Raw genomic sequence first — 26360 nt, 5'->3', positions numbered from 1 at the left:
ATTTCATATGGCAGGCAAGTACAAAAATCCTTTTAGTTCTATGTTTTGATTATTTCTCCTGAAACTATTACTAAAGAGATGGAAAGGTGTTTTTTCTCTGGAAGCTCTCCTTCTGGCCTTTCTGTGCAGCTCACAGAACAAAGTAAAAAATATTTATGGTCTTAATGATTTAGTAAATTCAGCCTTCAGATTTGTTTATACAGGAAAAATCTTTTTAAATAATGGATGTATATTATTGCTGAAGATTTCTTCATTTGACTTAGTGTAGGTCTTGCAATTCCTCTCTTTTGGTGGAGCAGCTGTTATTTCTGCTCATTGCTTTTCTCTGAAATGTGTATGGAAGTGTCTATTTGTGTAAGTGCAATTTTCTACGTGATTGATTTTGGAGTATTTGTATGATGAGTGTGCAGGGAGTCCACTGCCCATGGATTTCATTTCAAACTAAACATCCGTCTGAAAGCAGAGGTTAAAACAAGTGCAAACCGAAGCCATGGTCATTCACAAATGGGTTTGTCACAGTCTGATAGCCTAGTGTATTTGGATATTTCTTTGCAACAGTTGAGCCGCTCTCAAACAGATTCACAGAAGCTGAGGGCTTAGCCAGTACAGAGAGTCCTGCTGGAGAGGAATAATGAATAACGATGCACTGGAGAAGAACAAGGAGGCGGCGGGATGGGGAGGGAGGGTGGGGAGGAAGGAATCCAGCAGCCGGAGATAAAACCAGCGAGTTTGCCCGTGGGGTCTGCAGAAGATCATTTCCCATGTGAGCTCTCTGCTGCCCAAACAGCAAACGCACCACCCCTGCCCACCTGCCTGTGCACCCAGTGGTTTCCCGTCCTGCCTTTGCCTTGCTCTGTGTATCCCAGCACAACCAATCCAGAATTTTTGGGGGGCAGGAAAAGCCGAGTGTGGCTCAGGGCACCCAGGCTGTGTGCCAGCGCTGGGTGCAGGAAGGTGGTGGTGCCACCCCATCCCTCCCCATGCTCAGCCCTGACCCCCTCACAGCCTCTTGTCCCTGCTTGCCCGCAGCTTGCTCAGTCTCCAGGAGAACACTGGGAAAAATCTTTGTCAAGTTCATTTCCAATATTATGGGTTCAACAAACTCCTGCTGACTACAGTGCGGGGTTTGGTGTCTTGGGGACATTAACCCTCACTTTGAAGGGTCGGAACAGGAACATGGTGATCCCGGCGAGCTCATCCTAGGACAGGCAGCCCTGTGCTCCTGGGGGAAGATGCTCTTCTGAGGATCTGGGGCTGCTGCTCCTTGGGGGTGCTCAGGAGAGAAGCTGACAGTCTATAAGCCAGCTGTGTGAATGAGAGGGACCTTGCCATTCCCGAAACGGCAGTTTAGCACGGGGGAGGCAAGGTGGGAGCCTATGTCCAGGTGCTTGGCCCTGCCACCACATGGGATCTTCGCTGCTCTTACTCGCAGAGAAATTGCAACCGGCTGCTGTTTTCAGAGGACTCAGCAGCTGGCAATGCCTTTGCTGTGATCTCCCTCCTCTTTTCGTTTCACTTTTTAGGAGCTTTAAGCCTTTCCCTGGCAATAAATTACAATAGCTGGTAGAGGAGGAGAGAATTTTAAGGCTTGTTCCCTTCTGGGGCCAAGGAAAATGCACATCCATCAGATCAGGCTTCGCAGTCCTAAATCTTTTCCCAGAGCTGGGGAACAAAGTCACCCCTTTCTGGGGGACTGTAGATCACTCCTCTCTTTCAAACAGAGCACTGGAGGCACTCGGAAGGTACCTCAACTTTACAGAAGTGCGGCTGAGAAAGGCTTGGGTTAGGCAACACCTAAGAGGGTTCAAACCTTACCTTTTTCTCAGGAAGACCTGAAACCTGTATTTCTTGCCTTTTAGGCTGGAGTCACGAGCCTTTGTAGGTAAGGCTTCATGATTTACCTACTTAAATGGAGGCAGCAATGATGCACTCCCCAGGGAGAGGAAACTCCCGAGGAATGGTTTTGTGTATTTTATCCGAGAAGCATTAATGCTGTTTACACTATCAGATTTATTTACTGTGGGAAAAAAAAATCTTTGTAAATTCGAAGTGTTTATTATTGCTAAAGACTTCTTCTGTTTGGCTCGGTGGCTGCTCACTGGATACATTTCAATTCCTGTCCTTTGCTGAGCAGCTGCCCTTTCTGCCCGCTGCCCAGCCTGCAAAGCTATACGAGGGTTTTGCGGAAGTCTGTCCCTAAGGGCAAGTGGCCACAAAGAACCCCATCTGCTTCCCAGGAGGATTTAGGGAGGAAAAAGCCCTTCAACTCTGGTGTGAGTCCGGTCAGAGCAAATCCGTTACAGACACTGGGATGCTGCAGTGAGTCAGGCTGGATAAACTGGGGGCCAGGTGACCTGAGCCTTTCCTGCCCCTTTGTGCCTGGCATTGCAGAAGGAACATCAGTTTGTGCTTCGCTCGCATTTTGGCCCCTTCAGGACTTCTCCAAGGGCTCTCTCCTCGAAGCTCGTGGCGATGAGCACAGTGACAGCCCCAAGCGAGGGTTTGGCTTTGCTGCCATTACCTTCACAAGCAACACTCTGCCCTTGGCTGGAAGGGGGGTGTCCCACGTCAGCTGTTAGGATGGCTGGAGTGCCCAGGGCTGCTCCTAGGGGCTTGTCCCAGTGGCCACAGTGGGCCGGCACCTTTGTGCCTGTGACCTTCAGAGCAATGGGGGGGTACGTGGCCCGCTGCAGAACTGCGGCTTCACCCTGAAGCCGTGTGTAACACAAGCAACCTGGGCAAAGGGACATGCTGATGGCAGCCTCATCGCTTCTGCTTGGGCTTAACAGAAACCAAAAACCCACGGCACGCGTGAGCGCTGGGAGATGCTGGGGCGGGGTGGGTGGGTGACACCCGCAGGCACTGAGAGGGTGCTGGGTGAGGCTGCATGGGGTGACTTTCAAACATAGTGGGACAGGGCTGGGCTGGCCGGGGGGCAGCCAGGAAAGCTCCCTGGGGTGGGGGGCTCACAGAGCGGCTGAGAGCAATGGGACCCCCGGAGTGTGTCGGTCCAGCCACCCACTCCGAGTCGGGACTCGGAGTGGGGGAGAAGAAAACAACTCCAGAAGAAGGAAAAGCAACTGTGGATGAAAGGCTGAGCGGGCAGGGCAGGAAGGACGGCGGGCCACCGCCGGCTGCCTGCTGCTCCCGCAGCGGCGGGCACGGGACCGCCGGCCGGATGGGTGGGCGGATGGATGGAGGGATGGAGGGATGGAGGGATGCCCTTCCCGGGGGGCGGCCCCCTCTCCCCTCCCCTCCCGCCGGGCCGGGCGGTGGCTCCGCTCCCCCCCGCGGGGCCGCTCCCCGCCCCCGCCCCGCCGCCGCATTTAACGGGGCGCGCGGCCGCCGCCGTCCCGTCCCGTCCCGTCCCGCCGCTTCCCGGCCATGGCGCGCCCGCCGCTGCCGCTGCTGCTGGCGCTGCCGCTGCTGCTGGCGCTGGGCCCCGCCGCCGCCGCCAAGTCCCCGTACCAGCAGGTCCTGCAGCACAGCCGGCTCCGCGGCCGGCAGCACGGGTAAGCGCGGCCAGCGGCCGCCCCGGGGGGGAGGACGACTTTTCTCCCCCGAGACCTGCACAGATCCCGGCGGGAAGGGGCGGCCCCGCGGTCCCCGCGCCCTGGCCGGCGGGCCCGTTGTGCGGGTGCGGAGCGCCGGCGGGCCCCGGGCGGTGCGGGGCAGGGCACAGCTCGGTGCGGGGCAGCGCGGCTCGGTGCGGGGCAGCGCGGCTCGGTGCGGAGCAGGGCACAGCTCGGTGCGGGGCAGGGCACGAGCCTCGGTGCGGGGCAGCGCGGCTCGGTCCTGCCGCGGGGGCCTGCCCCGGTGCTGGCGGCTCCGTTGCCGGCTTCTCCCTCCTTCCCCGCTCGGATAAGCACTTGTTCTTTCATCCCCAGTAACGTTTCCCTTTCCTCTCTGGTTAACTTTCCTCCTTTCTTTTAAGATGCTTAATATTGCATATGTCCTTTTAGACCCCAATCAGTCTCTCCCCCTTAAGGAAAAAGGGGAGGGAAAAATCCCCAGATTCTAAACAGTTAAACATTTTGTGGAAGGAATTCTCATTTTCATGAATTTATAGAAAAAGAAAGAAAATTGGCTCAACAGCAGAGGAGTGTCTCTGTGGAGTAAGGACCAACTTACTCTTTGAGTGGAACCCTCAGTAAGTCTTGCAAGTTTTTTGTGACAAAAGTGATCACTTACCTACTCATAAACGTTCTGAGGTAAGGGATACCCCAAAAATGCACGTAGACCTCTCTGGCTAGATGGACGCTATGTTATGGACTGAGTAGTTTGAGTCTTCTTTGGCAGGTAGAAAACTAACCCAATGTGAATCTTCTTCCCACTGTTTTAAAACTTACTGGGAATTAGGAGGGGTGAAGGGACGATAGACCTTCCAGCTGGCTTCCAGCTCTCAGGGTGGTGACATTGATGGAGCTGTAGCTTCCATTTAAATGGATTGCTGCAGGCAGGGTCATGAAATGCTTTAAATGGACCCCCAAGACTTAAATCTTGCGGTTTGCTAAGTTATCTGGCAGGGATCCAGGTCCGTATTTGTGAGAAGGGGTATGCTGTTCGTATGTCTAACCAGGTACAGAATGCAACAGGCAAATTCTGAGCTGGTGTTATTTGTAAAATCTCAGTGACAAAAGAATTACAGTGATTCACGTACACACACAGTGAGTCTTGCTACTAATCTCTGCATTAACTGAAACTAAGTAAATACCCAGTTCTGCCGATAGCCCCGAGACTGAAGTTTGCTCAGGCGTGGTAAGTTAGTGCAGTCCTGGTGTAAATCGGTGCGCTCACCTCTGCGGTGAGAAGCCTGTTACTCCCTGTACAATCCATAGAGGAACAGGCTAAGATGTGGCTGTGGTCCATGCTGGTTCCTGAGATCTGTGGAAGATGCAAGGAATTAGTACGCCAGGGTTTCCAGATGAAGTTATGCTGAGATAAACCCAGCGTAGCTGACCACAGCGCTGTGCTCGCTGATCCCTTTCTGATGGAGAGATCCATTCACACCAAGCTGATTTTTAAACATTAACTGAATTTTGAATGTTGATCAGTGACATGCCAGAGAGATACAGCAGGACAAAATCAGCCAAAAAGATCTTGGATGTGAGATGTGACATTTCAGTTGCAAGAGGGAGCTCAGGAGGGATCTGCAACCAGGATTGCCACCCTTTCTGCTGTGAGCATCCCCCCACACCATCAATGCTCCTATTGAGTCGAGAGCGAGTTGGGTGGCAGCGCTTGGCTCTGCAGCAAAACTTGTACACCTTAATTAACTTTTTTTTTTAAGTGAATCAATTCAGGTCCAGGAGAGGAGATAAGAAGTATATAAGGAACATGAATATCTGAGGATGAAAACCTAGGAGCTCTGTCCCCAAACCCACCTGCTTGTGTTGGCGCGGTGTGATGTGGGGGAGCTCCATGGATGCAGTCATGGCAGGTAGCTGGGGCCAGATGGTGAGTCCTGCTCGCCTCTGCCCCTTCCCGAAGGGCAGCCCCTGCCCCAGCAGCTCCCAGATGCAGCCTGCCAAGTGGAAGGTTTCAGCTGAAGGGGAACAATAGGCAGTTTTATCCTCGAGTCAGCGTGGCTGGCTGGGAACGGCATGGCAGAGGTGGTGAACTCCAACGAGGAGAGGGGAGAGTGTTGACAAATTCATTTTAAGCCCGACTGGGCAAAGGACCAGAACACGCACCACGGGGAGCCGCTACTACAGCCTGCCTGCGGGAATCATTGATAACACGGCCCTGGGGGGGGATTTTTCCACATTAAGGAAAAACTGGGAAGAAGTTTTCCCTCATAAGTCAGGGAGGGAGCTGCAGCCCCGAGCAGGGAGGAGGGGAACACAGCAGCGCGGGTTTGACGCTGTCCTGAAGGCACAAGGGTTTTCTTGGCAGGCTGCTCCCGGGGATATGGGGGAAGTGATCAAACAAGTCCTTCAGTAGCCAGGCTTGTCAAGATGAATATTAGAGGGATTGTCCACTGCCGTCAGCCAGACGCTGAAATCGAGGCAAGGTTTGGAATTTCGATGTAATTGGAACCATACTTTGGCGCGGCGGGGCTGGGTAGCCGAGGTGGGCTGAGTCAGAGAGCACAGACGTCTCTCTGAGCGATGATTTGGCGTGGAAATTACTGAGCCCGGGCCAGTCTGCATCAGCTGAAAGTTTGGCTTTGTGATTTCTAACTTTTATTAGTAGATTCTTTCTCCTTGTCCCTTGCCTTGTGTGTAGAAAGGGAATGAAATGCTTTCATGCAGAAACAAAACTACCATTAGTGGATATGGCAGTAACCTAATTCCCCCAGGTCCCACGGGCCCTCACTTTCCCCCCGGGGCAGGACGAAGGTGCCAGGGCCACGTGGGGTCGGATCCTGCCTCCACAGGGCCCTGTGGCAGCCACATCAACAAAGGCTCATTGAAGGCAAGCCAAGCTCCTGCTGAGACTGGCGCTGGAGTTAGCCAACATATAGGAGACCCTCACGTTAATTCATGCTAATGATGAGCAGGCTGGCCCGTTTTGGAGAAAGCCAAATTTGGGACACTGGTGAAAAGCAAGTAGGGCCACAGGAAGACTTGGTGGTCAAGCTGCAAACTCTGCTTTTGTTAATTTTGGTAGGGAACAGGGCAGTGTCTCGGTCAAACTCAGCATGAAACAGGCTGCTGTCTGTTTTCCTAAACAGATCAACAAGACCTTTACAACAGCATCTCCAGGCCCCATCCGGAGCTCCATTTGTGCAAATGAAAGCTCTGCCCTGGACAGTGCAGAGCACTCCTAATGGGCTGAAGTGGTGATTTATGTATTTTGTTTAATTATTTGTTTTCCCTCATCTGCCTGGCAGCCAATACTGCGCATACTTTCAGTGTTGCTGTCGCGACTGGGGCATGGTGTGGCTGTTGGGAATCCAGCCTCAGTTGGGCTGAGCATCCTCAGCTTGCTGGGGCATTTGCTACACCTCTGGCTTAAGCCCAGTGGCAGGCAGCAGCCTCGCAATCCAGATCCCTAAATCATATTTCATGTGCTGAACGTGCATTGCCCACATCTGTGGCCAGGGCTGCTGGCCACAAACCACAGGGGGGGTGAGCCAGGCTGAGCGGGGAAATGCTGTGCTGGCCAAACCGGCAGCTAGGAAACTCCCAACTCCTCTTTGACCATATCTTTGCTCGCAGTGATACCACTTCTTAGAAAGCTGAAAGGCTGCAGTCAGCTCTCCGTGGGGTTAGTCACACACGTAATGCCAGCCGTCTGCTTTTCTGGTTGAGAAGGAGCTCTTGGTGCCCTCTGGGCTCTTGATCTGTGCTGTCATACCTGGTGTGTTGAAACCGGAGTGGGAAGTGCCACTGCTCATTTTCCCCGTCAGCATCCATGTCCAGAATCAGCTGAGTCTATCGTGCAGCAGAAGTACCCGTTCTGGTTTTGGTGCAAGTCCATCCATAGGTGATAAATACCTGTTCTTCTTTATGTCCTAAATGATGACATAATGGGGGGTTTGGGGAAGGATTTGAATTACTGCAAAACTTTTTCAGGTTTTAATTGGGATCCCAAATTGCAAGTAGCTGTTCACCATGGAAATGCGAACAGTATTATTGTAAAAAGTATTATTTTAAACTTAATTTCTTTGTATTTTGGTGAGAGGTGGAACATGGAGCAGGGCCAAGAATTTGCACTCAGTGAAGAAAAAGATGCCCTGGCAGAGTGAAGAGAGCTGTCTTTCACTGCTTCCTCCACTTCATGACAGTCATTATACACTCAGACTGAGCGAGCTGACTTAGAGCTATCAAAGTTTCCTCCCTTGCCACGCAGCAGGGCTTTTCAGGCACTGTCAGGTGGGGTCTGGCTCCATCTTGGGGGCTGGCACCGAAAGGAGGGAGGCTTACAGGACCCTCTTGTGCTTTGTCGTTACCCGTAGCCCCAACGTGTGTGCGGTGCAGAAGCTGATCGGCACAAACAGGAAATACTTCACCAACTGCAAGCAGTGGTACCAGAGGAAGATCTGTGGCAAGTCGACGTAAGTACCTGAGCGCCAGCGAGGGTCTCCCCAAAAACCCCGTTGCAGAGGTGGGTGCTGGGTGGGAAAAGCAGACGGTGTGACAGACACGGGATGCTACAGCCCATGGTGCGGGTTTAACATGCATGTGTGTTAAGAATTGTTCTAGCCTTTTTCTCCCTAAGAAATATTTGTGTTTTTCTCAAATAGAAACATGATCCTAAAACACTTAGATGTTAAGAATGGAAAGCACCGTGTAAATACAAACCCTGATGGTTTATTCTAATTGCATTTCAAGATATACTTATACAGCTCTCAGTGCTATAATGAAGTGCGTACCAGATGTTTTCTAGTACTTAACTGTGCCTCTCTCCATGCTAGGCTCAATGCTGCCTAGATTAAAACTAAAAGGGGGAGTGCAGAAAGGCAACCCAGAGCTGACTGATATTGGAGAGAACATAAAACTCATCTACATATGTTTGCTTTGGAAGGGAAAACAGAAATAAGGGGAAAGAGGTGTCAGTTTTAGCCAACACTCTCTGATGACTCCACCAGGAAAGTTAATTAGACTTGCAGTCCCATTCCACGTCTAAGATTGCAAACAATAATATTCAAGTAGCTGTTGCATAAAGTATCTGTGTAAGCAGCCTCAGGACATTCTTTTGAAAGATGTAGTCAGCGGATAATTAAGGATATGCATGCTTGACTATCTGCCAGGCTGTAGATCAGGAGTGGAGAATCTTTTCCTTTGGTGTAAGGCCAAACTGGGCTTTCAGACACGTTCGCATGCACCACCAAAGATGCCCTGAACACTGCTGGCCCTGGGGAGCAGAGCTGTGGGCCAGGGCTGATCCTGGCTCCGCAGGGTCAAGAACAAACAGCAGACGATCATCTCAGGTGTTTCTGACATGGTCCAATGTAAATTTTATATAGATCTATAGGAACATGCTGTTCTTTACTGCAGGTTAAATAAATTCTGTTTCCGTAGTCAACAGCAGACTTTGAGATCTTGAATGGTGGTAAACTATTGTTTTTATTTTGGTTGCCTTCGTTGGTTTAGCTGGGGTGGCTGGCCATTGGGATTCGTTTTGCATGTCCGGTGTTGGTATGGTGAGGAGGGAGGCAAAGCAGGAGCCATCACCGTGCGTGGCTTTTGGCCTTTCATCGTGCTACCCATGAATTCGTTTAGAAGAGGGAAATTCTGTACTTCAGGAGGATGTGTTTCAGGATGTACCATACAGTGAGCATGTATAGCGGTTTCCCTTACATCCAGTTGTCTTTACAGAAAGAAAAAAATAAATAAAAAATGGAGAGGCAAGATTGTAAAAACAAACCAGCCCCCTCTCCTTAATTCTACAGAACCACCAAATCTGGAAAGACTTCATTTGGGTGATTAGAGTTCAGGCTCTCATCTTGGCCCAATGGTGTCTTTTTTGACATAAAATGGATAAGATTATGGCATGGCAATATGGTATCATCATTGCCTCTTCTGATAACGGAGTAGCACGTTAGGTCTCCAAAGAAAACATGACTCAGCTGTGGCTGTGGGACAGCTTTGCTATTATGGTCACTGAAGGGCAAAGTGATCCGGCCACAGATTTCTTCAGCTCTGAAACGAGTGAGAAGCTAACCTCATGTAACCCAAGTGTGCAGCTGCATTTGGCAGAAACAAGCTCATCTGCTTATCTCCAGAAAAAGGTGGAACAACTGGCATCTGGCAGTATTTAATTGTTTCGTTTGAGGAGATGGGGTGATCTCTTCTAACCTCGTTTTCTCTACTTTTACCCAAGTGTCTAATCCAATGATACATTGCTGAGAGAAAAGCACACAGAGCGTTAACCTGCCTGTTAACCTATGAGATAATGTTCCCATTATAAATGGAATTTGCTCACTATTCTTTACTTTGCATCATCTCCACAATGGGTGTTATTGTCTTCTTCTCTCTCCTTAGTCATTTTTGAGCCTGGGCCCTACTTTGCCCTTTAGCAGTGCTTATGCAGAACAAAAGACACATGCCTTGACTCAGATTTTCTGGAGGACCCTGGGACAGCTCTGATTACAAATGTTTGTTGGTGGTGGCCCCCACTGGACGTGGTGTTCCTGCATATGGAAGCAATCAGGAGTCATTTGGGCCACGAAGGACGTGATGCATTACGCTGCAGCAGTCAAATTCTTAAACCAGTGTCAGGGGCCTGATGCTGTGCTGTGCTCAGTGCATCAGTTCCCAAGAGAGGATGTGGGCACAGTTAATGCTGCACAGCGCAAACCCTCAAAACTGACCTGGTGTGTGGGACTGAGCTGGTCCATGAGAGGTTTTGAGAATACCAGATGCTTTAAATCCCAGAAAGAGTCAGGATTTGGCATGTTCATCAGCATAACTGGGTGGATCCAGGCTGTGCTTGGGATCTGTAGTCAGATGTCCTCTCCTGAAGTGGTGTGCTTGGTCCTCTTGTTGGCAAGGGGATCCACTCCACCAGCCCGAGGGGTCAGTGGAGCTGGATAAGCATGGCCGTTTCCTCCTCCTAAAAGGTTTTCCCCACCTGTGAGAGGAGCAGTTCTGGGATAGAAGACGCTTGACCCATCTCACCTACTTCATGTTTGACCTGGCTGTTATTCTCCTGATTAGCCTAAAGGGTCAGCGGTGCCACAAGCTGGATGTGTGTTGCAGGTGCAGATACCTGGCTTGTGAAAGATAGTTTTGGCTGCTTTGATTTCTTCTTTTTTCCTGCTCTGAGCACTGTTTCAAACAGGTGGGAGGGAGGCAGGTTGGTCAGTGAGAGCCAGGTACTGTGGAGAAGCAAAGTTGAGCTCCTGCAGGGTTGACTCAGAGCGGAGAGGTTCAACCACTAGTGAGGAAGGCAGAAGAGTTGCCACAAGCCTGCAGCATAACTTCAGTCCTTCTTGGATGGTTGCATCCTGCATCAGGAGACACAGAGCGACTGGAACAGCAAGGAAAGCCGGCTCGGAAAACGCGGATGTGCCTGGTCTTTAGTTTTGCGTCCAGGTGCATCACCTTTCGGGCGCTGCTCTGGGCTCACAGCCGAGAGCTCTCATGGGCACCCCGGGGTGCAGCAGGCGCTGTGCTGAGTTGCTCCGTAGCTGTTACCACCAACAAATAGGTTATGGCCGTAAGGCAGAGGCTTGGTGCTGAGGCTTTGCAGGCTTCATCAGCAGCATCTGCTGCTCCCCAGGGGTGGAGTGGTGGGCTGGGGCTGGATGTGCGCGATGGAAATTTCAACTCATGCATCAGAAGAGGACTCTTACCTCTTTATCTGTTTTTTTTAATTTGTTTTTCTTTTTGCTGAAGTATTGGCTCACACGGTTAGGGAGAAATTAGATAGAGGATTTATGTACATTTTTTATCGTTGCTGATGAGGTGAGATAAGGCAGTTGGCAAGAAATCTGACACTGCTTTGATTTTAATGAGCACTGAAACAAGATTGTTTTGGTAATTAAGTAATTTTCCACTGTTGGTTGTTCCAAAGCCAAAGATATAGTTTACTTAGAATATATTCTCATTGTTGTGCCTGTGTTTTTTATATTTTTCTACTTCCCTTATGCACAGGACTCATTCTTGAACACATCCCCACATCCTTGTTTGTCTTGAGAATGAAAAGACAGCTTATATAAATCTGGGATTTGATTATTTTTTGAGGAATAACTAGTGGCAATAAGTTGTCTCTTAATATGTTCCTTTTTTTTTTTGCATTTAAATTTCCTTTCCTTTTCTTGTCTGATGTACTTTCCTCAGTTCAGGAAAAAAAAAATATTACTCTCTGGCAGTTATTTTACAAAAACAAAACATATGGGTTTTATTACAGGAAATTATTACAAATGGATCTTTATTCACTAATATATGCCTAAGCTTGTTTTTATTACCTTAAGAAATGCACTTAAAATTTAATTTCAGATCCTAAGAATGCAACAGCAGTGAAACAATGACTAATAAAAGCCAGGGAGCTTGCTTCTGCACTCAGATACAGATAGAATTTAAGAAATACAGTGTTTCAAAAGCAGCGGCTGAAAAATTATAGATTTGACTCGAAATTACTCAATGAGGAGGTCAGGAAATTGTGGTCAGAGGTGTTGCAGAGTGGATGACAAATGCTTTTTGTGTGAGGGTATTGCTTATTTAACCCACATCGCTGGAATCCGCTCTGTCCTGGTGTAGTGGTCTGTAGCTGCTGAGCAGACACCGGGAACAGGGATGGACTTGGCATCTCCAAGGGCTTTTGTGCAGAGCCCACCGTGTGGTGCGGTGCCTGGGAGGTGTTCAGTGTTTTCTCCTGTGAGCTGTTTGCCCCCGGCTGTGTAAGAGAGATACTCCTCCCCGGGCAGCAGGCTGTGGCTCTGACCCAGCTGGAGAAGGACATGTCAAAGGAGGAGCCTTCCTCCCACATGGATGTGTAGGGTACCATAGCATCAAGATGCAGAGTCCTGCAAATGAGGGAGAGCAGCCTTCAGCCACGGCTGTGCTGCTCTTCCCTGAGGGCTGGAGGCGGCTGCAGGACCAGCTGGGAGGATGCCCAGCCCTGAGCCACCCCTTGAATGGTGCCTACGTGCCTTTGGGGGGGCTGGGGTCTCTTGTGCTTCCTCCAAGTCCACCAACCATGGCAGGGCAAATGGCTGAAGCTGAAGCTGTTTTTTACAATCCTCATCTCTGGCTCCTTGTAGGTACAAACACTTTGCCGAGCACCTCTGTGTTCACCTGGCCCTTTGCAGAAATTTTCTGGTACTCAACTCAAAATGCTGGCATGCAAAATGCATACCAGATGGTGCTGGTAGGTCACCTTCAGTGGGTGAGTGGGATTGGGAGCTTGAAGGAGCCCCTGCCCGGGTGGAGCTAGCCCCATTACTGGCCTCGGTGCTTTTTGCCATTAGCTTCCCTCATGTGGTGGTGCTGGAGATGCCCACGAACCCACCGAGAAGCAGGCGGTGTGGTCCCTCCATCCCCTGCCGATGCCCTCCCTTGCCGGCAGGCGCCTGGCTGCTGGGGCAGCCCTGAGCTGGCGAGCCCTGTGTGCTGCAGGCTGTGTGCCTCAGCGGCCTGCCCCTTCGTCACAGCTCATTAATCTCCGATCGATCTATAAATAAGCTTTTTAAAGCCTACATCAGCACTCGGGAATTATTTATGCTGAACTTTGGAATGATTTCTCTTTAATCAGCTCTTCGTCTTTGATTACGGGTCTGAACCAAGGGAACCGTCTAGACTGGATTTAGTTTCTAGGGTGAAAAAAAGAAAAATTGGAGGTAGGGGAGGGAAGTGGCAGTGGGAGAAAGTGTATGTTTCTAATGAACATGAGATGGAGGGGCTGGGGAAAGCGGAGCAGCAGGGTGTTAAGATCTCCAGTAGTCAAAGAAAGGGATTGCTTTAGGCAAACTCATTCCCACATGGAATATATAATGTCTAGACAATCAGTCTGGGTTTGCTTTGTAATTCTCTTAGGAAATCGTGACACAGAATTTATTTGCTTCTGTCACAGAAAAGCAGGTATTTGTTTCACTTACTGGCTCTTAATTACCCTGAAGAATTCCCTCTTAAACCCCAGGCATTTCCACTGTTTGTTAACAGTGTTAAAATTATGACAAATATCTGAAGCTCAAGGATTTTCCTTTCTCTTTGAGTGAGTGTGCTGAGGCTCAGCGATACAGCATCCTGCTTGTCTTGAATCCAGCCGGGAGCACAGAGGAAACCCTTGGCTTTGGGAGGAACACCTATTCCCTTGCTGGCTTCCCCATCGATCAGATGTCCTTGCTCCTTCCACACCAAGCATATGAGCAATAGGTGAAAGAGTCCCCTGTGAAAAATAAACAGGCAACTTCTGGATTTTTTTTGTTTCCTTTCCCTTTTTTTGTTTTTCCCCCTGTTAATATCAAAATGTGTTCCCTCAAGCGGCCAGCTTTGAGGATCAGATGGCTTTTGTTTCCCATTGAGCTGCAGGTGACAGACACAACGTGCAGGCAGCTCTCACTTATCTGGGGTCTGCAAATCTGCAGGATGGCCCCGTTTCCCCAGGATGGGGTCTCTGCCCCCTTTGGTTTTGCTGGGGGACAGTGCTTAGTCAGCGCAGCAGTTTGCTGCCAGCCAGAAGCAGCAGGATGCTTGCGGGGATGTACCCGGCATCAGCAGAGGCGGTTGTGCTGCGGTACTGCCCAGGGTGCCCATGGATGCACATGCCACCGCTGGGGAAGTTTGTCCTTGCAGGGCTCATCCCATGCCCTTGTGCCAGTGCATCCAAGACCAGGGATGCTCCTTCCCCTCCAGGTCTGTCTTGTGGATTTTGCCATAAGTATGCAAATAATTTCTGGTGGTGGTCAAGAATGGGGTGAAATGAAGGGAAAACTGGCCGGTTAGGTGAAGCAGCCACGCTGGCATCGCAGTGTGTTGCCCAAAAAGCGATCAGGCGCGACAGCAGCAGTCAGCCAGGGAGATCCCCAGATCCCACAAATGAACCAGCACTTGCAGTGTCTTGCAGAGGTTGTCTGTTGGGACCATGGCATTGGTTTCCATCCACTGTTTCTACGAAGTCTCCTGGAAAGTGGTTTTGAAAAGAAATCATGTCTGCTTTTGTTCTGTGGGGAAACTGGCAACATGCAGCCCTGAAGGAGATAAAAATTGTAGTTTGTCTTTTGTTCAAGTCTATATGTGTGATGAAGCGTCTGCTTAGAAATGTCACCAAATGTGGATGGATGCAGAACTATAGCAAATAGAGAAAAAGCAGTGAGACACCGTCAGTTAATCTGCCATATCCATCTCTTATTCCAGAGTAATCAGTTACGAGTGCTGTCCTGGATATGAAAAAGTTCCTGGAGAAAAAGGCTGCCCAGCTGGTAAAAATATGTTTTTAGACTTCTTAAAATTATACAGCTGCCTAGTAAAGGGAAACGTTAGAAAATTACTCAAAGTGGATTTGATTTTTTGCAATTTGTGCGTACTATTGCCGTGAAAAAGTCAATGGCAAATGCAGAGCACCAGCTGAGTGCCAGATCAGCTCCAAAGCATGCAAAATGTTCCAGACAACTTAAAACCTTGGATATAATTAAAGCTTAATCAAGCATGGGAGGGCCATAGGGAACTACTTATTCCAACAAGTAATATAGTTGTTGGAAATGCAATACAAAGGAACGACAGAGTGGCAGACAGCACTGCCAATCTCTGCTCATTTTTATTTTGGCAAGCATGAGGTTAGAAAAAATTGCGTTTAGGAGAAAATACAGTTCAGCCACTGGTGGGAGTTGGGAGGGAATTAACTGGGTTTATTGAAGAAAGACGTATTTTGCTTTTGCTTTCTGAACACTTCCTTCCACAAAAGCTTGATGCCACCCAGTTAACCACCTGGGCTGGAGTAGATGGGCCATGGAGACTGAGACCAGCAGTGAGCTGCCAGCTCCGAACACCAAAAACCTGAGTATAAACAAGGATTGGGTGAAAGCCGTGAACATCTTTGCTTGCCTAAATTCACATCCATATAAATCCAGAGTAACACCACTGAAACCTGCAGTGATGCGGGAGACCCTGGATTACACTGCTATAGTTGAGGCTAGAGCTGTCTGGCTATGATTATTTATTATCTAATTAATGAACAGATACGAGTTCCTTGACATGCTTCATTTCCACGAGCGTTCTCAACAGCAGCTCTGCTGTAATTCAGCGCAGTGTGGGCAGGATGAATGTGTTGGGAACATAACCTTCTCTTCTTTCAGCGCTGCCGCTTTCAAACATCTATGAAACCCTGGGAGTTGTCGGGTCTGCCACCACGCAGCTCTACTCTGACCGGTCTAACCTAAGGCCAGAAATCGAAGGACCTGGAAGTTTTACAATTTTTGCCCCGAGTAATGAGGCCTGGGCGTCCTTACCTGCTGTAAGATAGAATTCCTCTTCTTTCATCTCTTTCTCTGGCTTTCTGTAGTGGAGATCCAGCACTGCAGGGGTCTGGATCTAGCCCTATCCAGCAGAAGAGACACAGTCCTGATATAGGAAGGACTGTGAATTTCCAAGATGGGAATCACTGTACTGGTCCACCAGGTCCAGGGCTTTGTTTCTGAAAGAGCCCAACACTAGAGAGATGTGGATGCTCTCCAGCAGGTAGATTTGGAAATCACCTCAGTCAGTTCTCCCTGCCTCCTTACCATTAGAGATTGCATTAAGACCTGTAACAAGAGACTTTCCAACCATTTCACTTTTTCTAGTTGACCATGACTTTACCACTCTGGTTGTTCTTAATAATTTTTACAAGTAGCCAGTCCCAGCTGGAGCCTTGGAAAACCTTCAGCCTTGTGCATCAATGTGTTCTATGCTCAATCACATACACATTTCCTTTACATTGGTTTTGATTTTCTCACTCTGTGTCTTGTGAAATTTCCGCTCCTGGAATTGCCACTGCTGTCCTGCTGGTGCTGCCATCCTAGTGGGGCATCGCTGTGAACAGGAGAGAGTCCTGACTGTACAACCCCTACCCAGTTACATCCCATATTTAAATCACTTGTCCATAAATATGGAAGAACAGCTACTGGGGCAGGGAGGAGGAATTTTTTTTTTTTGGCTAACCCCACTGCCAAGCCTCTACCCAAAACCTGCACCAGAAGAGCCCCTTGCAGGGATGACACTGTTGGGGAAGGTCTGCTGGTGCGTTTGTCCTTGGCCATGAGCGATGCCTTTTGTTGCCTTACTGCTCATTTCGAGGCAGTGACCCCACACTGGAGCTTGCTGCCATCATCCCTTCATCTGCCAAGGATGAGGGGCTGCTGTTGTAAGGCAAAAGACAAAGATTTATGAAAGTTAAGAGCTCTTAATTTGCACAGATGGCATAAAGCGGAATACATCACTTAATATGCATGCACACACACACACCCCTGGATGCAGCCAGACCTCCTGGCTCTCTCTAACAACTTGCCTAATTGCACTCAGCACTGAAAAATTAATTTTTCTGATTTTCAGGAAACTCTAGATTCCTTAGTCAGTAACGTTAACATTGAGCTGCTCAACGCCCTCCGCTACCACATGGTGAACAAACGGGTCCTCACAGACGATCTGAAACATGGGACAACGCTTAACTCAATGTACCAGGACCTGCCTATCCAGATTCACCACTATCCCAATGGGGTAAGACATTCGCATTAAACCTGCCCACAGCATGCTTGCTTTGCTGCTGCCTTGCACTTTCTACACTGTCCTTGGAGCTCCGGGACTCTGTAGCACCTAGGCTGACAACTGCTGATGTAGGATACATATTTAGAAGGAGCTTGAAAAGAATATTTACAAGCAGGCAGTTCCATTGCTGCTGTTGCAGGGAAGTTGCCCCCGTTGCCCTATAACAGTATGCTTGCCCAAGCATTGGTTCTTGCATATTTTCTTAGTCTTGATGATTCAGGGTAGAAAAACCCCACTGATTATCTTCAAAGCTCTTTAAACATGAAATGATTCAAACATTCTTGATAGAAAATTCTCACTCTTTGTGCTGCTTTTTGAGGAAACCACATTTCTGCTCCTGCTGATTCCATATTATAGCACTGGCTGCGTTTGAAATAGAAAACCAGCAGAGGCTGCTTTACCTTCTTGTTTTAGTGCACATAACGCCCCGTGGCTCTTTCCCTCTGCAGATTGTGACAGTGAACTGTGCCCGGCTGTTGAAAGCTGACCACCACGCCACCAACGGAGTGGTTCACGTCATCGACAAAGTCATCGCTACCACTACTAACAGCATTCAGCAGATCATTGAGACCGAGGAAAGCCTGGAAACTCTTCGGGTGAGTCCAGCCCGTGTGTGCTCCAGGGCTCCTTAAAGATGTTCAAACATCCCACTCCCAGTGAATTGTCAGGAGGAGCCTGCCAGCCTGTAGGTGCCGTGGCTCTAAAGCTGCTGATAAAATCCTCACGCCAGTGTAGCTGATTTTGCTTTAAGAAGAGAAGTGTTTGCTATCAGCACAGGTAGGGTTTTGCGAGAATAATTGTCACCCTGCTATTGCTGTCAGTAAAGAGGCATCCACTGAGTCTGTCTCCTCACTCTTCTATGGGAGTCTTAGCCTAAGGAGATACTAACTGCTCAGATCTGATGAGTACCAGTTTATTTGCCTTGATATTTGCCAAGTTAAGGAACAACTTAAAAACCACAGGGGTTTTGCAGGGAGCCAGCTGTGGGTTCTGCTCTGAATTATTGACAGGGAGTACTGTGACCCTTTCCAGGCACATCAGGGTATTCAAACTAGCTGTCAGTCTTGCCAAAAAAGGGCTCTTGTACTCACATTTCTGGAACACAAGAGAACCATGGGGCTGGGTCAAATTTATAAAGGGACCAAACTGCTGAAAGAAGCTATTCAGAATTTTTTGTAAGTCCTCTGAAATTATAAAAGCCTTAATAAATCTGGCCTTTAGTGTATGCCTGGACAAAGCTGCTGACCTCTGTGTAATGGCTGAACGTTTTACCCTCTCTCCTCATTCCTCTGAAGGCTGCTGTGGCTGCTTCTGACCTCAACAGCTTACTGGAAAGCGAAGGGCAGTACACGCTCTTGGCTCCAACCAACGAAGCCTTTGAGAAGATCCCACGAGAAACACTGAACAGGATCCTGGGGGACCCAGAAGCCCTGAGGGGTAAGTGCTTGTTTACTGAGCCCCTTGAGAGACTGAAGAGTATTTTTCAGTTCTTCTATATTCCTTCTCGAGGACATCTGAATGGCTCCTCGATACACTCTGACAACAGCTGCAGTAAACAGATTTGACAGACTCCAGCTTTTTAAACTGGACAGCCCAAACTTCTTTGGATGTAGATATGGTAGATGTGTAGACATGGCCAAGAGTCGTATCCAGATATGGAGAGGGGAGCTGAAGCAGTCCCTTTTCCAAGTTTTCCTTTAGCACTCCTGTATGTGATGGTGATTGCTATCAATCCAGCAAGCCGCAAGAAAACTAATAACTAATCAATGCAACTACCCCTGAAAAATGTGTCGCATAACCACACAAAACCTTTTGAAGTTGACAAAGGTGTGTAAAAGTTATTCTTTTTAGGCACTTGATTTCACAGGCTGCTGAATTAAAATCAGCACAATTGCACAATTTAAAATGACTGCACATCTTTTGGAGTAGAGCCCCGTACAATACAGTACAGGCGGCCCTTGCCACTGAACAGGATCCCTAAAAGCTGCAATAATTTCATAGTTGATTTTTGCAGCTCCCCAAGACACTCGCCTCTCTTCCAGACCTGCTGAACCATCACATCCTGAAGTCAGCCATGTGTGCTGAGGCCATCATTGCTGGCCTGACGATGGAGACTCTGGAAGGAACCACCTTGGACGTGGGCTGCAGCGGGGAAGAGCTGACCCTCAATGGGAAGCCCATCATTGCCAACAAGGATGTCCTGGCAACCAACGGCGTCGTACATTTTGTTAATGAGCTGCTGATCCCAGACTCGGGTACTGGTGCCTCTCTGCATCCGTTCTGTTGCCTTTGTTCTGTCTATTTTGTCAAGGAAATATTGGATTTAGAGGGTGTAGTGACGGCTGGATTGCCTTTAATGCAAGGTTACTATGTGTTGCTTTTCTTTTCAGCTAAGACCCTGTTTGAGTTGGCACAAGAATCTGAAGTTTCCAAGTCTATGGACTTTTTCAGACAAGCTGGTCTCAGTTCCCATCTAACTGGCAGTGAGCGAGTGACCCTCCTTGCCCCGGTGAACGATGTGTTCAAAGGTAAACTGGGGGAGTAAATCTCTTCCTGCCATCGGTTTGGGCCGCAGATCTCCCTCAGACAGCCCTCAGCCAAGTTTCAGTGCACACGTATGCATGTGCTCCCTCAGATGCCTCAGCTATAGGCAGTGGCATCTAGCTTTACAGTGACGAACTGGTGTGGGTAATACTCTGTATCTGGACTTTTTTTAGTGTCTCAGTGGTCATTTTAAGTCAATCACTTAAGTTCTTTCCGTACCTTTCGCTGCAGATGGACTCCCCGTTGTTGACAGTAACATGAAAAATTTGCTTCTGAACCACATTGTTAAAGACCAGCTCTCCTCTAAATATCTTTACCATGGACAGAAACTACAGACGCTGGGTGACAAGGAACTGAGAGTTTTTGTGTACCGCAATGTAAGTTCTTGCAGTGTGTGGTGCTCTCTGTGGCTGAATGATGCTTGATGTCTGCAGTGTTTTGGCTGTCATGTAAAAAGTGTAACTGAGCTTTGTGGAAAGTATAAAAATCTCTTTTGAAGCATGTACTAATAAAATATTTTTGTCTGCAATTCTGTTTTTGCAGAACCTGTGCATTGAAAATGCATGCATTGCTGCCCATGACAAGAGAGGAAGGTTTGGGACCCTCTTTAGTGTGGACAAAATGTTGACTCCACCGTCTGGCTCAGTGATGGATGTTCTCAAGGCAGACCATCGCTTCAGGTGACCTTTCTGCTCTTCCTCAGTGCTAGTCAGGACTGGAAGAGCTGCCAAAGCAGTTTCTGTTTATTATGGGTCGTAGTCATGACTATATTTGGGTTTTTTTAAATAGAAAGAGCATCCAAAACCATGGTCTTATCCCTAAATTATAGGGAATGAGACTTCAAATAACCCTTCAATGAATTGTGAGCCAAGAGCGTGTGGTCCCCCTCTGTACAGTAAGAAGCTGGCTCCAAAGCCATCTGTGCCCATCACAGCCGCTGTGGCCTGACCGGTCTGTCTCCTCACTACCATTTGGTGCCCAAGGAGTCAGCATTCCCAGGTTGATTTGCCACATTCTGGTTGGACCTCACAGGCTCATTTCCTACCTAATCAACTTTTTGGTTAATTGATTTGCTGAACCACAACAGGATTTTGCAATTCTCACTTCACAGCTCTCTTTTGAACGCAACGTGCAATTGCTCAAAGACCAACCAAAGTCGTTTCTAGTGACGCATTTGACATGTGTTTTGCAGTACGCTGGTGGCTGCAATCCAGTCTGCTGGTCTAACGGAGAACTTGAACAGGCCAGGTACCTTCACAGTGTTTGCTCCAACAAACGAAGCTTTCCGAGCCATGCCCCAAGGGGAACTGAACAAACTAATGGGTGAGCGTTTTTAGAGCATTTAGATGAACAGCTGCCATGTGTTGTTGGCGTGATACGAGGAGAACTGGCTATGTTTCCCTGCTGTATCTCATTCTTTGACCTTCTCTGTTGGAAGCATGGGCTTCCTACACAACTGATTTGGATAAGCCCTATCCAGCAGAAAGCCGAGGATGCATAGAGGGGCACTGAACCCTCAGACAAAAGTGTGAATGCAGGTTTCTATTTCCCTTGTGCTTGGAAGACATGCTTGCTATAAACTTACCATGACTTTAATTTGGCTGTGCTGGCTGGTGTAAAGAAGATAACTCTAAGGTGTTTCTAGAGAAACCGATCAAGTCTCTGCCTTTCTCAGGGATGAATGAAGTGAGAATGTGGCTGTCAACCACGTAGGATCAGGGTGTCTCAAGTAAGTTTTGCAAATGGAAAACATGGTCCACGTTCAGCCTCCAGTTACACTGTATGAAATTTAAGTAGTAAAAGGATGGAGCTGTTGCTCCATCTATGTGTACGTGGACAAAGCAGGATGTCCAGCCTGATCCTTAGAAGACAGCAAATATTCCAGTTAGCACAGGCAAAGACCAATATCCTGAAAAGCACAGGCGTGCAGGCTGGGTGTGGAAAAAAGCACGGGAATGTTTAATAACACTCTTCTGGGTAAGCAGCACGATCTTTTATTTTGTTCATGTTGAAAACTGTCTGTGGTTGGAAACAATGTCAGGTATTCGACTGTAATGTCTTCTTGGAATTAAAGCCCAACCAAACATTGACATCATAATTTGGGAAGCATCTGCCCACGGTAGCTGGCTATCCTTTTAAGTGCAGGGATGAGGAACTGGTACTATTAGACTGCACATCCAGTCTAGTGCTTAATATATAAATATTTCAGAACTGTTTTGCAGCTATTGTAAATGGCTGCAGGAGTGAAGTATCCCAGATGTGGACACTTCGGATGTTCTTTTTTCACACAAATATTTAGCTTATGCCCCTGACGAAGAAGTGAATCATGCTGATGAGGACGTGCAGTGTGAACTGTGGCCACCCTAGAAAAACTCTTAAATGGGAAAAAAGCTCACAGTGTATTCATATGGGGGCACTGAAAGAAAAAATCCCCCTTGCTGAGGGAGCTGCTGTGGGTTTGTAGATGGAGGCCACCTTTTGCACTAGCTGGTCCCCGTTGCCTGTCTGTGGGTGTTATCAGTGACACTGCATCCTCTAAATGGGTAAATGGAGGGGGGCTGCTGGCCCATGCTGTGCACGTCACTGCCTCTTCTGGAAAATAGATGGCAAAGGGGAAGCATCTTATCTTCCTAAAATCTGTTTCAAAGCACAGCTAGATGGGTAGAGACTCAGTGGGGTGGGGATCAGGCCAGCAGTCTGTGATCTCTTAGTGACATTTCTCCTGCACTTTTCCCCTTCCTACTCAGGAATCCTGCAGTTTCAGCCGTGAACATTATTGCCAAGTGACACCGGTGTTGGTGACAGTATCGACATTTGCAAATACCAGAGCGCTCTAGCTGCTTCCTTATTTCACATGGGTCTCCCCCCCACCCCTAGACTTCCTTGGGAAGTGAAAGCAGCAACAGAAACGGGTTCCTGCTGTGCACAGTGAGAACAAGGGACTGAAAACCCAAGAGAGAGGGGTTTCATGTATAGGGCAGCTTTGGTACACACCTAGGTGGGACATCAGAGGAATGTCCTTCTGGACTTGCTGGGATCCTCACCTGCCTGGGCAGGAATGGCCTCAGTGCCCTAACCAGCTCCAACCAAGGTCCTGCTGCCTGTTTTTTTTTTCAATTTTACATTGTTCCCTTGCACTTTCAGGAAACCACAGTATTTTCCATGTAGTTTCATTCTCCCACGTGAAGTATGGGAAGCAAGCAATGATGCTGTTTTGCAAATGTAAATGTTTTTTCTTCCCCCAGGTAATGCCAAGGAGCTTGCCAACATCCTCAAGTTCCATGTGGCTGATGAGATCCTGGTGAGCGGCGCGGTTGGTGCCCTGGTGAGGCTGAAGTCCATGCAGGGGGATAAATTGGAAGTCAGCGTGGTGAGTCGCCTGGGATGGGTTCTCATGTGTTCAGCTGTCCATGCCGAGGACCAAAGTATGTCTGTGCTCATCTGGGTGGTGTGGGAACCTCTTCTAAATGTGTGCACAGCCCCCCCAAACAGTGTTTTCTGCCTGTAGTGGAGGGACTGTTGCCATGTGCTCAATCCAACAAGCTGGCAGTCTTGAAATGTGGTTTGCTTCAGCTTTCTCCCCAGAAGACCGATTGTAAATGATTTCCAGGAGCTGTTATAAATTTAACCCTAAGTCACAAGGGAAAAAGCATAAATAAATTAAACAAATAGCTTGTTCAGCTAACACATCTTTTTTAGTGTAACAAAAATGATCTCTGCATGGGCTCCCTTAGCGCAGCAGGATTTATTTACATATACAATTTCATTTCACAAATTCTGGACTACAGTAAGAGAATGTAGGATCCTTTATTGAAGAAGAAAATATATTTCAGAAAATAAATAACCATGATCCACTCTGTGCATAAGGAAGAAAATGCAGGACAAAAAGGGAAAGGCCGGTGTTTCCAGGCACATTGAGTTGGCCAACTTGCACGCTAGACTCTTCTTGTGTCCAGGCTCGATCTGCCCTCTCCCGATGCCACCTCCACCATCCCTCCTGGGGCAAGCAGCAGTGCCTGGTGTCACCAGGGAGCTGGTGGATGTGCCCTGCTGCCATGGGACAGCGCTCCCAGCCAGCGCACCGAGAAAGTCCGTGCTCCAAAGCCTGCCAGCCACTCCAGGACAAACTGCTCAGGCTATAATTTGGTTTTATGTTCTCCTTAATTGGCAAGAGGAATGAAAATGCCTACAGCCATCAAGTAAATGAATGAATGCAAAGTGAGGGCTTTTCTAAATAAAACTGGAAACACTGATGACAAAATTTTCTCATTTACTACTTTTTATTTACTATTTTTTAATATTTTTTTCTTTTCCTGAACAGAAAAACAACGTAATACATATCAACAAGGAGCCTGTTGCTGAAAGCGATATCATGGCCACAAATGGTGTGATTTATGCTGTGAACTCCGTCTTACAGCCACAGGGTAGGTCCGTGGTTAGAAATATCTTGAGCCACACCATGACAGCAAAGCTGCTTCGGGAGGGAGTAGTGACACATGGCAATTGCTTCAGTTTATTGAGGAGGATTACTCGGTTATGGGATTTTCAGTAGATAATAGTGGCAGGAAGCAGCCTGTGTGCTTTGAAGAGTATTTCAGTGCTACCTGTGTCCTTCCCTTAGCTTCAAGGCCCCAAGAAAGAGGTGACGAGCCTGCAGATCCTGCATTAGAAATCTTCAAACAGGCATCTGCGTTATCCAAGGTAAAAGACAAAAAATCTCTCACTGTAGAAGTACTGAAATTACATTTTGGTAATAATGATTGGAAGATAATGTCACATTCAGACTTTGACTTCCACAGAGTGAGCATATGTGTTTCATGGAATGACCAATCCTCTCTTCTTGCATGATTTAATTATATAAGAAATAATAGATTTTGCAACATGAAGCCTACACTTTGCAGCACACTGTGAATGTAACCTTGGCACGGTACAATACATATCAACTTCCAGTAATGAAGCTGGAATTCATCCATAGGTTTTGGAGACTAGGGATAAATGTATTGACGTGCACACAGTTCTTAGAGCTGTCAGACATTTGTGGCTTTTATGCCAACGTTGTATTTTCTTTCCGTGCAGGTTTCTCAGAGGAATCCTCGACTAGGTAAGAGAACTTCTCGATCTTGTTTCTAATTCCCATCGCATGTCCCTGTCCCTTCAATAAAGGTTTATTCTGTTGTCTTGCTCCAAACAAGGTGTAGCATAACCAGGAGGGGAGGGGACGGGGGGATGCCATGTGTCTGTCCCACGCAACTCGTTCTTCTCCTCAGCAGCACCCGTCTACTCCCGGTTACTGGCGAGAATGAAGGAGAACTCGGGTGGGTTCTGAGCCGCGTCGTGAGCAACCGCAGTCAGCGCCTCGGCCTCATCCACTCCGGCTGACAGCTAAAGAGAAGGATGGAATCATTTTTCAAAACCAAATATCACCCTTAAATTTATTTTTGTTTCCAATGAAATGGATAGGAAAAATGAAAAGCCATATATATATGTATATATTTTATGACCATTTTTATTTGGTTTTGACCTTAAAGTTCCCAGACTGAAGATAGGTTTTGTGTTTGTTTTTTTTTTGTTAACGTAGTCCCTAATCTGCAGGTTTTTAACATAGCCAGTTTTGGGCTTGATGCATACATACAAGGGCAGGTGCTTAATTCTGCCCTGGTTCAGGAGCTCAGCGAGATGCTCAGAGCTCACCTTGGTGCTGTCTCACTGGGGCAGAGCGAAAGGGGCTGAATTCAAGCCCCTTTTCCAGGCTCCCAGTGGTGCCTGCTGGCACTGCAAACCCTAGGCTCCCCAAGCAGGAGGCCAGGCACGTTCTCTTTGAACCCCCACTCCAAACCAGTGCCAGAACTGGGATATTTTGGTCAGAATGCAGGAATTGTGTATGTTCAGATTTCTGAGCAAATACATCACCTAGGGCCAACTGTATGGCTGGGCGAACAGCGATTGCTTTGGAGGAATAAATTTGTTGAATTAATTAACCATTACCCAAGCAAATTTTTTTCCTGTGTTTTGGGGTTTTTTTAGTTGTGTTTTTTTGTTGTTTTTTTTTTTTCAAACAAGCATGTGTTTCCTTCTTCCCTTGTGTTTTAAGTCTTCCATGAAATTCTGAATTGAAGGCTTTTAACAAAAGCCTCTCTATTGACATTGAGGAAACTGCATAATTATAAGCTATGGTTTGAACTGTTCTCTTTTTTTTTTTTAATTTGGTTTTGTTTATGCCTATGGGTTTTAACTGTGCTGTGTTTTGTTCATGAGAAATGAGAGTTCTCCCTGGCTGAAGCCTTCCAGCAGATGATTCATTTTTAATAATGGTTGTTTTTTAATAAAAATTAAAAATAAAATCAAAAATATAAATATGACAAGTAACAATAATGCTTGTTTGGTTTTTTGTTTGGTCTGAATTGCCTGATGGCACAGTTTGACTAGCTGGGAAGGAGGGGTGTCAGATTTGCCTGGATCAGTATTAACAGGTCGGATAGTGACTAGAGTGGAAAGGCAAAGCATTTCTCCCCTCTTATCCCGGCCTGTCATCATTTTTTTGGCAGTACTTCCATGAGCAGTCAGTGTCACACGCTTCAAGGAGTGCAGAGCAGCTGAGCACATCCCTCCTGCTGGATGCTCAGCCCCCCTTACCCACTGCTGGAGCCCAGTGCTCCATGCCTTGATGCCCACACACTTATTTAC

At 47.9% G+C, this 26360-nt stretch overlaps 1 protein-coding gene across 2 annotated transcripts; it reads left to right on the top strand.

Moving 5' to 3' along the window:
- The first annotated feature begins 3334 nt into the window (after nt 1-3334).
- Nucleotides 3335-26048, top strand: TGFBI (transforming growth factor beta induced). 2 transcript variants are annotated; one of them, XM_056349242.1, is made up of 17 exons: nt 3335-3512; nt 7904-8002; nt 14748-14812; nt 15686-15843; nt 16920-17084; nt 17582-17728; nt 18428-18569; nt 19175-19387; nt 19523-19660; nt 19908-20053; nt 20220-20356; nt 20869-20999; nt 22922-23046; nt 23998-24100; nt 24298-24377; nt 24753-24777; nt 24944-26048. In XM_056349242.1, the coding sequence occupies exons 1-17, from the start codon at nt 3385-3387 to the stop codon at nt 25000-25002; spliced, it is 2061 nt and encodes a 686-aa protein (XP_056205217.1). In that variant the 5' UTR covers nt 3335-3384; the 3' UTR covers nt 25003-26048. The 2 variants fall into 2 exon arrangements, with proteins under 2 accessions (XP_056205217.1, XP_056205218.1); XM_056349243.1 differs by having other exon boundaries at nt 3336-3512; nt 24947-26048.
- The last annotated feature ends 312 nt before the right edge of the window (nt 26049-26360 follow it).

Source organism: Falco biarmicus, chromosome 8 (genome assembly GCF_023638135.1).
Source record: "Falco biarmicus isolate bFalBia1 chromosome 8, bFalBia1.pri, whole genome shotgun sequence".
Classification (NCBI taxonomy): domain Eukaryota; kingdom Metazoa; phylum Chordata; class Aves; order Falconiformes; family Falconidae; genus Falco; species Falco biarmicus.
Note: the sequence above shows the minus strand (reverse complement) of the source record. Positions and strands in the feature narration are given on the sequence as shown.

Bases quoted from the DNA above. Each gene is read 5' to 3' on its own strand.
- TGFBI (XM_056349242.1), top strand. From the start codon at position 3,385: ATGGCGCGCCCGCCGCTGCCGCTGCTGCTGGCGCTGCCGCTGCTGCTG. The intron at 19,388-19,522 runs GTACTGGTGCCT...TTTTCTTTTCAG, and splicing joins GCTGCTGATCCCAGACTCGG to CTAAGACCCTGTTTGAGTTG. The intron at 21,000-22,921 runs GTGAGCGTTTTT...TTCTTCCCCCAG, and splicing joins GGAACTGAACAAACTAATGG to GTAATGCCAAGGAGCTTGCC.